The sequence below is a fragment of the Corvus cornix genome, chromosome 1, assembly GCF_000738735.6.
Source record: "Corvus cornix cornix isolate S_Up_H32 chromosome 1, ASM73873v5, whole genome shotgun sequence".
In the NCBI taxonomy this organism is placed as follows: Eukaryota; Metazoa; Chordata; class Aves; order Passeriformes; family Corvidae; genus Corvus; species Corvus cornix.
The window spans coordinates 50,269,078-50,282,295 of NC_046332.1; the positions used below are offsets into that span (position 1 = coordinate 50,269,078).

At 34.1% G+C, this 13,218-nt stretch overlaps 1 protein-coding gene across 7 annotated transcripts in view; it reads left to right on the forward strand.

Annotated features, from left to right (window-relative positions):
- NBEA (neurobeachin) overlaps positions 1-13,218 on the forward strand; it is a 467,670-nt gene that overhangs the window by 70,096 nt on the left and 384,356 nt on the right. For all 7 annotated transcript variants that reach the window (XM_039566467.1, XM_039566482.1, XM_039566485.1 and 4 more), the window contains exon 2: positions 8,768-8,999. In XM_039566467.1, the coding sequence (XP_039422401.1) occupies positions 8,768-8,999 (232 nt within the window). The remainder of the gene's footprint in view (positions 1-8,767; positions 9,000-13,218) is intronic.

The following is a 13,218-nucleotide window of genomic DNA, read 5'->3' on the forward strand; positions in this document are numbered from 1 at the left end:
TGTGATATTGTTTGCTGTGCAATACAAATTAGATTTAAATCAATGTGTAATTGTTGAAAATTTAAAGTTTCTTAGAGTTTCAATTTTTTGGTGATGCTCTCTGATAACTGTTAAACCTCTGCAAGGTTTGCTTTACAGAGATAAAATATCATTCAAATTACCTAAAAAAGAAAAAACCCAAAAAGCTCCATATAGTTTTTGACTCTTGAAAAATAACTAAGGGATGCTACTGACCTATTAGATTTGGCTGTGCAAGTTTCAGCAGTGCAAATGTGTAGTCTTATTAGTAGAAGAGGCTACACAAGTAGCTACAAAAACCACTTATTTTTTCAGTGTGTTTCATTAGTGACTTTCGTAACTCTCAGTTGTTTCAATTTCTTCTGCTTCTTTTCTGGCTTGGAAACAAAGAAGATACTTTAAAGCAAAAACAACAACAACAACAACAACAAAAGCACAATTCCAAAACACCACCAAGTAGCTACTTGTTTTAAAATATACCTGGTTATTGAAACTAGGAAATCAGAAGCCTGTATATTAGAGCTTATACTGTACTTGCATCTGTACCTTGATCTTAAAGTTATTTTTGAAAGTGAGACAAGACAGGGAAGAATTGGCTATGAAGTATTAAAAGCAAAATTAACCAGTAATATCTGTTTAGTAATAGTATTTTTCATGCTCTTTCATCTGTGCTCACTTATCAACTTCTTTATAGTCCATAAAAATCAATTTTGAATTTTTGCTTTCAGACGTGTGGCAAACCTAAGCTGCTTGGTTTTATTTATTAAAATAAATTGTCAGTAACTGTTCCCTTTTCGGAGGTAAGAAAGTCCCTTATCTAACTGGCTGATCTCTTTTGTGATTAAGTCAAGATCAGAAGTAATTTATAGGAGAAACTGAACTAGATAAACTGAAAACAAATTAGTTCCAAGTTTGAGAATGATTTTAATTTTACTTCACTGAAAATAAACCTGCAAATTTTGTTTCTTAGTCTTTAATTATTCAGGTTTAACGTCTTGAACTAAAAGCTCATGTTCTCCTTTGGCCAAAAGTGATTTTGGGGAGATGGAGATAATAAATAGGAAGAATGTCTCCTTCTAGTGACACAGGAACAATAGACCAGGAGGAGGACTTCTGGTTTTGTGTTTTGGATTAGGTACTTTTATGTAAAATTCTTTTACCAGTCTTCATTTGTCAGAAGTGATTGGATTACTTTGCAAATTCTTCTAAGTGGGTAATATTTGTTTTGTGTCACAATTTAAAAATCTCTTTTTTGCATCCCTCTAAGGTAGGACTTTTTATTTCAAAGAATCTGAGTCTTGTGCTAAAGAAGCTTTTATGTAGGCAGGTATTTGAACTTTACATGACTAATTCCTCTCCTACCCCAAAATAGTGGTTTTTACAGTTAGGTAGAGAACAGCTTGAGAAATTTGTGCCAAATAGCCCATTTTGGTGGGGTTTTTTTTGTTTGGTTTGGGGTGTTTTTTTTCTTTTTTCTCTTTAAGCATCCACAATACTTAGAAAAGGTCTAACATTGTCAGGTATGTGTTTAAGAGAGCAGGGGAGAGAAGGAGTTGTAATTTTCTCCTGGCAAACTATTAAGTTAAACTATTAGCTCTGGGTTATACAGCCTTGTGGTCTGTCCAAGTGTAATTGATCCTTGTCTCAGTAAATCATACGTATATGCAGTTGATCTGCCACTGGAGTTGATCTGCCTGCAGGAGTATCCTCCTCCCACAAAGGAAAATAGAAGAAAATAAAGGTAAATCACGGAGATATTTTTAAGCTTGTATAATAACAAGCTCGTTATAGAAAGTACTACATGCTGACCATGTTACTTCATTTGTATTGTTTCAGCAAGTGAAAAAAACCATTTGAATTCATTTGTCACATTACTTTAAATTTGTCAATAGACTTACTAGGTAACATTCCCTTAGTGACAAACTGCTGAGTATGTGCGATATATTATTCAGAGTAAAAATGTTTTTGAAGTTAAAATGAAGGAAGGCTTGTTTAAAAGGGATATGTTAATGTGCAGAATTACATCCTGTTGTAATGATTCACAAGAGAATCAGTCTTTTTAGCGCTGTCATTTGGTTCTGAACCATATTGTGAGCACATTGGTTAAGATTTATCCGACATTACTTTAGATGTGCCTGTCTGAACTCGTTGTCCTTTTATAGTCAGTAAAAAGTACTACATTCCCTGAAAAAGATTTATTTCATTCTGATGTTGCATCTAAAACCACTGAGATGAATCACTTCCCTGAAGCATCTTTTACTTTCCAATGATGGTAAAGAGAATTGTGAAAATTAGCCCAGATACACATAACTGTAATTCAAATCTCTAAGGACTACCGTTCACCAATTTAAATTTACCATTTAAAAATAAAGAATGTATACCAGTTATGAAACATACCTTCTTAAGTGTTTTTTAGCTGTGATTTTCTCTGTAGTTCTATTGATATATTTAGGTTAACAAGTGCATATGATCAGCACACGTTTCTGTCACTGAAGAGTTTAATTTATTCCATTTAGCATTCTAAATGCTTTTGCCTAAAGAAATCTTTCATGCAGTTGAAGAAGAATCATCCTAAAAATCTGAATTAATTGTTTTGAAATTTAATGGTTTAGTTAATGACCAGAAAAGAGTAACTTGTTTTTTTCCTGCCTGGGTCCTCTACTGCTTTTCTCTTGACAACTGTGTTTTAATCTTATACTGTTGCCCTGTCTTTATAAAAGAAAAAGTAGCAGCCTGATTTCTCATATTTTGAATTCTCACTGGTGATTATGAAATCAGTTCAGTGTTGTTTTGTAGAAAAGATGTTCCAGTTTTGACAAGAATTATTCTTCAATGTTATATGATGGCTTTAGTGATCAAGAGTTAAATGTTTACTAATTTTCTCTTCAAAACAACTAATTGATTTGGGATTTTAAGAGATTTTCAATCCTATTCTCATCTCCTTTCCAGTGGAAACGTGTGTCAAATGCCAAGTCAGCTGTTTTGCAATGCCTAAAAAGATAGAGGAGCATGGGGGAGAGGAAGAGAAATAGTAACTTTGTTTCCAAACTGTTTGCCTCCTATATAGCTGCAAGGAAAGGCTTTTTTAATCTGGTTGTATGTCTATGTATTTGAACCTAAAATGCTTCAGTCCAAAACAGATGATGATTGTTGTCATGTTGACTGTGATATGCCCTCATTTATTTTTGCCTTTAGAAAAAGCAGAGCAAATTTGATAGTAGTTAATTAGAAAGGAGAATGTAGGAGTGACTTGGTGCAAATTGGGCCTGGATTTGGTTAGGGTTGTAGTAATTTTACTATTGTGATACTTGAATTTTTCAGTGGCACTGTCTGTCTAGTATTGGAATTAATATTGTTGATTTTTGTTTAAATAAATGCAAATAGGACTCAAACTTGAAGGAAGCTAGAAAATGCTTCTTTGACAGCAATTAATCTCTCTGCAAATTTAGAGATTTAAATGCTTGAAGACTTTGGTTTATATAGTTCTAACATACTTTCTTTAATCGTTGCTGTCTATGGTTTCCTGAGGAAAGGAAGTGGATAGGGAAGTTTTGAGCTCTTCTCCCTGGTATCCAGGGCCAGGATGCATGGGAATTGTTCAAAGCTGCATCAGGGGAAATTTAAATTGGGTGTTAGGAAGCATTTCTTTGTGAAGAAGGTGGTCAAACACTGGAACAGCCTTTCTGAAAAGGTGTTTGATGCTCTAAGCCTGTCAGTGTTTAAGAGGCATTTGGATAATGCTGTCATCAACATGCTTTCCTCATGCTTTCAGACAGTCCCAGAGTGGTCAGGCACTTGGACCAGGTGATTCTTCTAGGTCCCTTCCAACTGAAATATTCTATTCTCTGTTAATTTCAATCCATTCTTCCAAACTTGATCTGAGGAATCTGGTACTAAAAAATTCCAGTTTTCAAAAGTCAACAATTTAATTCTAGATGTTCTGCAGCATGTATTTTATTGCATTTCAAGGACTGGTATGAATATACTATCTGAGATATGTAGACAACTTCTCGTGTTTGGGGCAGTATTCTCTGTTCAGGATCAAAAGGGCATAACAGACCTACCTAAGTTCTGCAGAGATGTGGCAACTTAGGAAGAAATACTTGTATTGCATAGCATGATGAATGGTAGAAACTTACTGAGGAATGGTCACAATATTGAGACAATGGAGATTCCAAGTAAAGCAGCTGCATTTGAGAATGATGGTGTAGGTTAAGGGAGGTTCTTGGAGCAGTGTGCAAGGAGTGCCAACCTGTTGTTATAAACAGTCTCAGCATGGGGAATATAGTCTAACTTGCTTATTGCTGGCAGTTCAGAAGCACTTTGGGAGGAATTATTTGTTCACCACAATCAACAAACCTGGAACCGTGATCTGAACATTGGGTTGGCGCTTCATTTCTTACAGCTGTGCCGCGAAAGATGCAGAATATGACAAAGTAAAAGCAATACTTCAAGATACTTAATCACAGTGAAAGCATAGTCTTCACTGAATATTAAATATTCCCTTGAAGAGTGCAAAGACTTGGTGTTTGACATAAAAAAAGAGTGTATTTGAGATGTATGATATAAGAGCACTGATTTATGGTATGGTATACTGGCTTCTGTAAGGATTTCTATCAAAGTGTTCATGTTGTACTCCAGCTAAAATTTGTCTTATTACAGAAATCTTCCACACGCTATATTAAAAATAAGTTACTTTATAGAAGTATGATTTAACTTTTTGGTATGTGGTTTGCATCCACAGTTCTTCGCAACTTAGAAAGTTGCAAATTCATTATGAATATTTAGTTCCTTATTGGCAGTTTTTAATAGTTCTTTGTAGCAGCATCCTCAGGGTCTCCAAGACCTCTTTTCTGGATGATAATATCAGGCTTTGGAGCCTGTCGTCCTGTACACATGAGGAAAACTATAATAATGTAGTATTACTTTGCATTTACTAATTTTGAATTTTTAAGCATTGTTGCCTGGACAGTTGATATCAGAAAAATCTTTGCAGCTCTCAGTAGCTGGTGTTTTGTAACTGCATTTAATGATTCTGGCTCTTCAGCAAAGTTTGTCCTTTCATTAGTGTCAGCACATTATCAGCTCATTGTCACTGTGGTTCTCTGCCGGTTACCTCCCCCTGTTGTGGAGACTGGTTATTCCTCTTTACCTACTGTCTTCCTTGGGAAGTGCAGGTGCAGAAATGTTGTTAGAGGATTTTTTTTTTTTTTGTAGTGAATGATCTACTTTTTTTATTGGCTGAATTCCATTTGATCATGCACATTGTAGAACAGAGATACCTGCTTTATTTCTTGAACAAAAATTAACCATGTTCATTTATTTCTGTATACTCACTTCACTTTTGTTTAGCTTTTCCTTGTCATCTTAGACTTCTTTTTATCAAGACTATTAATATTTTTAATTCATGATGAATTTAGGATGACTATTTTAAAGAAGTCACCTCCCCCTGCCTTCCTAAATTTTTGCTATTATTGTCAATTAGTTCATTAATTTGTTTCCTTTATTAAGGAAGTTGATTTTTAATGATAATTATGGTAATTTTTACTGTCTGAAATATACTTAAACTGAAGTTAAGGGCAAATAGGAAAATTTTAATGTTTTCTTTGGTGAAATAAGCAGTCGCCCTGATGGGCTATACATTTCTTGTTGCCAGTTGTACAAGTAAAGTACTTGTAGCACCTCCTGGATAGTCTGTAGCCCAGTAGAAGATTCTCCATGAAAGCAATTTTATTAGCCCTCAGTGTATTTTTTGATGCATATTTTCTGAGATGTTTTGTAGAATGAGACGTCTTGGTTTTAATGGTACTGAAATATCCTGTTACTTCAGACTGACACGGGAGCTTCATTTCAGTATTAAATGTTACATATTAGTATATTGATTTATGTTAGAAAGCAAATACAGTTTGACTTATTTTAGTCTTTAGTTAATTATTTCCATCTGTTTTACTCATTCTATATTAGTTTATTAATTTAAATTAACCAGAATTTGACAATGAATAGTGTTTGAGGAAAGGGGTTCAGTCTGTATTTCACCTCTTCATTCCAACTGAGGCATTACTGGATTTTTCCTTGTTTTTAAGTCCATCTTATCAAAACCAAATGGTGGGATTCGCCTCACCTAAATTTGGTAGTATATCTAGTCTGAAGGTAGTATATCTAAATATTATCACAGAATTTTTGGAGTTGAAACAGAAGTCTGGAAGTTCTCTGATCCAACCCCTCTGTGAAAGCCAGGCCAACTGAGGCTGGTTGTTGAGATCTGTGACCATGTGGCTTTTGAATGTATCCAGTGGTGAAGATTCCACAGATACAATTTTTCATCCTAGACATCCTCTGTTGAAGGAACTGGAAGAAAGTAGATACTTCCAGGAGGCGTTTAATTTCATCTTGGGATAGGCATCTAAGAAACTTCAATTGAATGTCTTCTACATATGGCTGTTTTACTTCGGTGTGTTTTTAACGTAATCTCAGAGAGGCTCATCCTGGTGAAGAGAGATCTGAGAACACAACAACCCAGATTGCTGATGAAGTATGCACATGTTGCATAGAAACTCCACCTGGGTTTCTTGAAAAGAGAGTAAAAACTCTATAAACCTATTTCATTATTCTAAAGAATGACCATAGAAATACTGTGCTTCTAATCTTGAATTTTTTTGCCTTCCTTTGCTACACATTATGTGTTTACCAAATATGCAAATATATGATATGCAGTCACAAGGTTTAAATTAAAGTACTAATTATAATTAGGATAATAGTTTTATTTGAATGTAATTAAATGTCTCAGGAGAACTAAGGAGGTAGTCAGTTTATATATTTAGCATATTAGAAGCTTTTATGTTACAAAATTATAAATTGTTTATTAGCAGTTAATTGATAGAGGAAGAAGTAATTGAAAGTGAATGAAAAGTATGAATTAGGGTGGAAGGCAAAGATTGTCCTTGCTTACTTGTATTAATTGTCTGAAGATTGGGTATGAAAGAAGTCTTTGAAGCTTTGGATAGGTTTAGCCATCAAAAAAAGTTTGCATAGTATTTCAACTTTCTTATTTTTTAGAGTTTAATTTGAAGGCAATACCTACTGCTTTTAAATAGGCCACAGAGTTGCCTTCTATTAAAAATGACTGTTGAAATTATGCACTTGTAAGAGATAATTCTTTGAATATCTTTAAAACATGTTATTGAAATTTTAATTATATAACTCCATGAAAAAAAATAGAACAGAACGTCTTAGAATTATTTTAATATTAATTTATTCCATTATTTTGTGTAATATATTTACAGTTTCTGTAATTAGTGTTACTGACAGGCTGAGAGAGTTGAATTTGTTCAGCCTGAAGAACAGAAGACTCCAGGCAGACCTTATAGCACCTTCCAGTACCTAAAGAGGGCCTAAAAGAGAACTGGACAGGGAGTTTTTACCAGGGCGTGTACTGATAGGTTGAGAGGGAGACGGCCTTAAACTGAAGGAGGGAAGGTTTAGATTAGATATTATGAAGAAATTTTTTACTGTGGGAGTGATGAAGCACTGGAACAGGTTGCCCAGAGATATTGACCAAGGCTGGATGGGACTCTGAGTAACCTGGTCAAGTGAAGGTTCCTGTCTCTGCCAGTGGGGTTGGAACTAGATGATCTTTAAGGTGCCTTCCAACCCAAGGCATTCTGTGATTCCATGACTCTATGAAATTTCACATTGGTGCTTTCAAAATTCTTTAAAGCTATTAGGATAAAGTAGGATGCATGCTGTGTTTCCTTCATAATTGAGGGATGTTTCTACCATTGAAAGGGGATTGGTTTTTTTAAGCTAAATTTTATATTCCGTTCAGTAGGTTGTATTGAATTCAGCTTTTTTAAGTTGCACAAGTGATCGAAATTGTTGAATTCTATTCCTGAAGATATATTTGGTCTTGACTGTACCTTCTTTTGCTGGTTTGCTTTTCCCTCCCTCTGATTTCATGCCTGGCAGTTGTGCTATTTAATTGGAGCTCAGGACTTTATCCGAGTTTTGCCAGTACCTGGATAGATGGGAATCAGGCTGTCATTTCATCAGTCCTGCTGTTAACTCACTTCTCATCTGAGTGCTTGTTCCTCTCCTGGTGCAGTCTCTCCCTTGCACCAGCAATAGGTTTCCTTGACCACACGATGAGCTGATCTGTGGTATAGCAATGTAAGTTTTCTGTGTCTGTGTTGGTCCAGAGCAGAACACTGATTCTTTTTCTGGGCATGACTGCATGACTGTTTGGGTGGGACAATGGAAAAGGCAGTAAGGTCTTCCAAATACAAAACTAAGGGCAAATGTTGGCTTATATCAGGAGAAAAAGCTAAGTTAGTTTTAGTGTCTTTTTATTTTTGAGTAGGCAAATTTCAGAGACTGTTGGAAAAGCTTCAGTTGCTTCTTGAGTTTTTCAGGTTCTGCACTACATCTGTCTGGGCCAGGCTACTCTTTAAATTACTTCATAGGAAGGAATACTTCAAATATATTTTGATTTTATTTTATTGAGATGCTATATTCAGCACTGTGACAAAACTGAAGGTAGTATTTTATGGTACTAGTGTGTACATTTTTTACAAGCTTTTTTTTGCATAGCATGATTGTTAGTTTGCTCTTACAGAGCATAGCTGTGAGTTTCTCTTATCAAAATTACTTCTCTAATCATGTGAAACATATTCTGTATTGGTCACTATGAAGATATGAGAGACACTAAACTATGGATTTCACATTGTAATGCTGTTCTTGTTTTCTTTTTTAGCTGGTTGGTGGTGAATTTGATCTAGAGATGAACTTTATAATCCAGGATGCAGAGAGCATTACATGCATGTCAGAGCTTTTGGAGCACTGTGATGTTACGTGCCAAGCAGAAATCTGGAGTATGTTCACTGCAATTCTACGTAAAAGTGTCCGTAATTTACAGACTAGCACGGAAGTTGGCTTAATTGAACAGGTACTGCTGAAGATGAGTACTGTGGACGACATGATTGCAGGTATAAATTCCCAACTGATAAAATAATTATTGCATTCTTGAGCTGTCAATGTTTTATGATTATGGAAGGGTGTGGGATGTTTTGATTTTTACTTAAAAGTGATGTTTTCATTAGTACTGCTATTGAGTCAGAAGTACTTTTTTATTAATTTCAGGAAAAATGACAAAAATATGTTCTTAGTTTGAAATCTATGTAGATACATTGTGTAAAATAACTGGTTGTTAATTCATCTGAGAAGATATTGTTATCTTAGTGATAAAAAAAATAAATTTTTAACATAATTAAAAACACTATGTTAGACTTTTTAACTACAAGGCAATATTTTAGGTTTTAAATACATTGGTCATTTTTAATTATGATGTCAGAATTGCTAGATCCATTTTAAACATAACCTCATCTGACAGCATAGCAGATATTATTTATAGGTTAGAATGCTGGATGTATGGATTATGTTAAACAATCATTCCATAATGCATACCTGTGATCCCTAGAATATATCTTCATTTTTTATACTTGTGTCTTTTAACATCCTATAACTTTTTGCAGCATTAAAAAATATCATGCTTTGTTTACTGAAAATAAGTGATGAAGTTATTGCCGAGTTATGGTTGTCATAGTATGTTTGAAGAAGTTTGTGATATTCCACACTAGCTCCTCTCAGCCACAGGGTACAGATTATAATCCTGATTACTTGGATAAAGAACAGGTTTGCTCATCACATTTAAATATGGCACCTGAAGATATACATATGATTACTATTTATTTTCCTGGAGGGAAAAAAAAGCAGTTTCTTTCAACACAGTGTGAAAGTAGTTCTTAATTTTTATATAGTTTGTAACTGATGGTAGGATACTTATATTTTGAGGCATTTTTGAAAGATTTCAGAGGTTTACCTTCCATAATTCTAATATTTTAGTTGATGATCTGATTCCTGACACATATACAGGTTTTGTGGAACAGTAAACTAGCAGGATTTCAGATGAGAAGCAAGATGATAACAGTAGGATGAAAAAGGGGTTACTGGAGGGACCCCAACAAGGAATGATTCTGTCCTTGGCTTTTTTTTTTTAGTATAAATGTGTTTGTAATATTAAATATTTGGAAAAGCTGTATACTGTTTTTCAAAGCAAATCATAGTCAACACCTTGTTGATTAGAAATGTATCTGTAAATGCTAAAATCATAAGTGTTGTGCTAAATACTGTACTGTGAAATTCAGACTGAAATATAACAGACCAATAGATTCACAAATTATGGTTTTCACCAAATATGTTTTGTGTTACAGTATTTGTAAGCATGTCAGAATAGTGTAAGGGTGAATATACTCTTTTATTCCATGTTAAATATAACATTATATGATGAGAACAAACATTTCTATCTTAAAGTTTTTCAGGGTTTTACTCATGGAAATAATGTTCTTACATGGGTAATCACACCAACAAAATTTGTCCAATCTAAGTTCCTGTAAGTTGTACTTCTGTACGTGGCATACAAGACTGTAATGATGTCACCATTAGAGATATTTTTTTTCTTTTTAAACTGCCTAGGTAATTGTAGAAGTCGGAAATCAAGAGCATAGGATCTGGCTTTTAGGAGTATTTGGGAACTGAAAAAACACTCTGAATTTACAGATATTAATATAAGCCAGGGGTAGTAAATTAAAAAAAAAAAAAACCCTAATGGATCCTCTACTTCATTAATCTTTTTTCTGAGAGTGGTCACATAGTGCTTCAGAAAGAGACCTTTTGCAGAAAAAACTTCAGTAAGCTTGCTCTTTGGTATACTTATGGACGAAGGGAGCACATATTTAATTTAAAATCAAAACTGAAAATTGGAATTCTGATGACATTTTAGCTCTGCAGTGTGTTTCAAATTATTTGAATATTCTTATATAAATCATGAGCAGGGAAATAACAGAATCATGCTTCCTAGGGTTTTTCTCTGATAACTGTAAATAGGTGATTTTTTGATTTTTTTTTCTGAACAAGACATGGAAGCAACCAAATTGATCGTTTTGCTTTTATCTCTTGATTTCTGTAAGCACCTTAGTGTCCTTTTATAAGTGGTAATAATGTTGGTAATAAGTCAGAAGTAACAACTTATAGTTATTACTCATGTAATAACTATTTTGATATTAGGCAATATCAGAGACAACTAATGCAGTATCTGTATTCCCTAAGCTGCTGTGCAGTTGTTGAGGTCATAATTGACAGCAGATGACTGTAGAACTGTTTTGCCTCAAATATTTCTGTGAACTTCCCAAAGCCAGGAAATAAAGTAAGAAATTTTGTGCTAAAATGATTTTTAACATTGAAGGGAGGATGTTTTGAACAAGAGCTGTGTTAATTTTTACTTCTAGTAAGTTCGTACTACTTTTTTTCCCAAAACAATTGCTAATACTCTGTCAGCCCAATGTTTTGAAATTGACTTTTATCATCTGTAAAGGGTACAGGTTTTCTGGGTTTTTTTTTTGGTTTTTTTTGTAATTTGCTTCTCTGGGATTTGTTTGTTTGTTTTTAGGTCATCTCATTTGTTCCTTTGTGAAACACTTTGATTAGACCTAGATAGGATTTAAATAGACAAGACAGGCATAATGTCTGTTTTGTGTTCTGACAGCACACTTTCAGGACCAGTCTAAGTCTGAAGCCACTCTTCTCTGATTTTATGAGAGTAAGACAGCAGCAAATAAACACATACCCAAACTTTTGCAATGAGAAGAACTTTTCTGTCTGTTTAGATGAAGACTGTCAGATTCATGAGGTTCTGAGTACTTTAAATATCTCACTTTATGCGATTTTACAGATTCTGTGGTGAAGAATAAAAGCTTAATCACTTTGAAAGTCTCAATGGCAATCCAAACGGGTTCAATTTGCTTTCAGAAGCATCACCTGTCAAAAGTAATCTTTGTACTGTGATAATCTGTTATACTAACAGGGAATGGTCACTCATTTTATCAAAAGTTAAAGAGAAAACATTTTCATAGATGATTGGTGGTTTTTTTTTTGTTTTTTTTTTTTTTAAACAGCTGCACAGGATCTCCCTTGAGGGATTCAGTTTTTACAGTTCTCTGTTTCCAGGTGATGAGTAGTGAAGCAGGTCATCTGCTCTGAGGACTCTTTGGGATAGTGTGTCTGTAGTCCCTTCTGAGAAGTCTAAACTGCAGATGGGAAAGTAGTCTGAACTCATAGAGAGTAGATATGTCTCACCTAAGTCCCATTTTTTCTCCACAGTTCTGTTGTGATGCTGTAGGTAATTGTTCTAGAATTGCTGGGACTGAATTCTTAAGCACTGAAACAGTTCCTAGTTTTCAATCAACAATGCTGGGTTATTGACTGCTCTGTCATTAATGGGCTGTTAACAAGCTTTTCTCTTTCAACTCCTTCCATAAGAAAAACTGCAAAATTATTACATTCTATATTTACAACCTGTAGAAATTAATTTACATCACCAACAAGGGTTAAAATTCACAGTTTCATGGCCATGTAACATTAAGAGGTTAAGGAGGCATGAGGGTAGTTTCCTGAAGTTGTCTTTCAAAAGCCATTTAATATGTCCTCTAAAGTTAATGCCAGACCCCTCATTTTGATATATGTGCATTGTTACTTGAAAGACAGGCAGGCAATTTTTATATTGTATTTTCATATTAAGTGACTGAATTAAGCATTCCTTCAAGGTTGCTGGTTAATTTATAGATCATATGAAAACTGCTTAGTATGAAAGTATTCCGAAGGTGCCATTAATAGAAATTAGAAATGCATTGAAAATGAGAAACTGCCTGTTTTCTCCTTCTGGACTTAATATTATTTTATATGATCTTGTTTCTGAAATTAGATCATGGACTCCAGTTATATACGTAATCTTACTTTATATTAAAAAAACAAAAGATGTAGACATTAAAAAAATCCAGTTGTAGTATGCTTTCTGACCTTTGTCCATTTATAGATGAGTGGATTATTAGGATTTATAAACCAGATGGGACTGACTCTTTTATGAGATTTCTAATAAGTACGAATAAAGTTATGTAATAGTTGTTTTTAAGTCTTTTTATATGGAAACAAAAAACAAACCTTCTTTAGAGGAATTTACAACAATACCTTTAAATAGCCCTAAGTGCTTCAACTTCCACAGATGCTGTTTGTTTTATCTTTCCTTGATACCTACTGGGCTTCAATCTTCCAGGTCATTATTTTACCCAGAGTTACATAATTAGAGAGCTTACA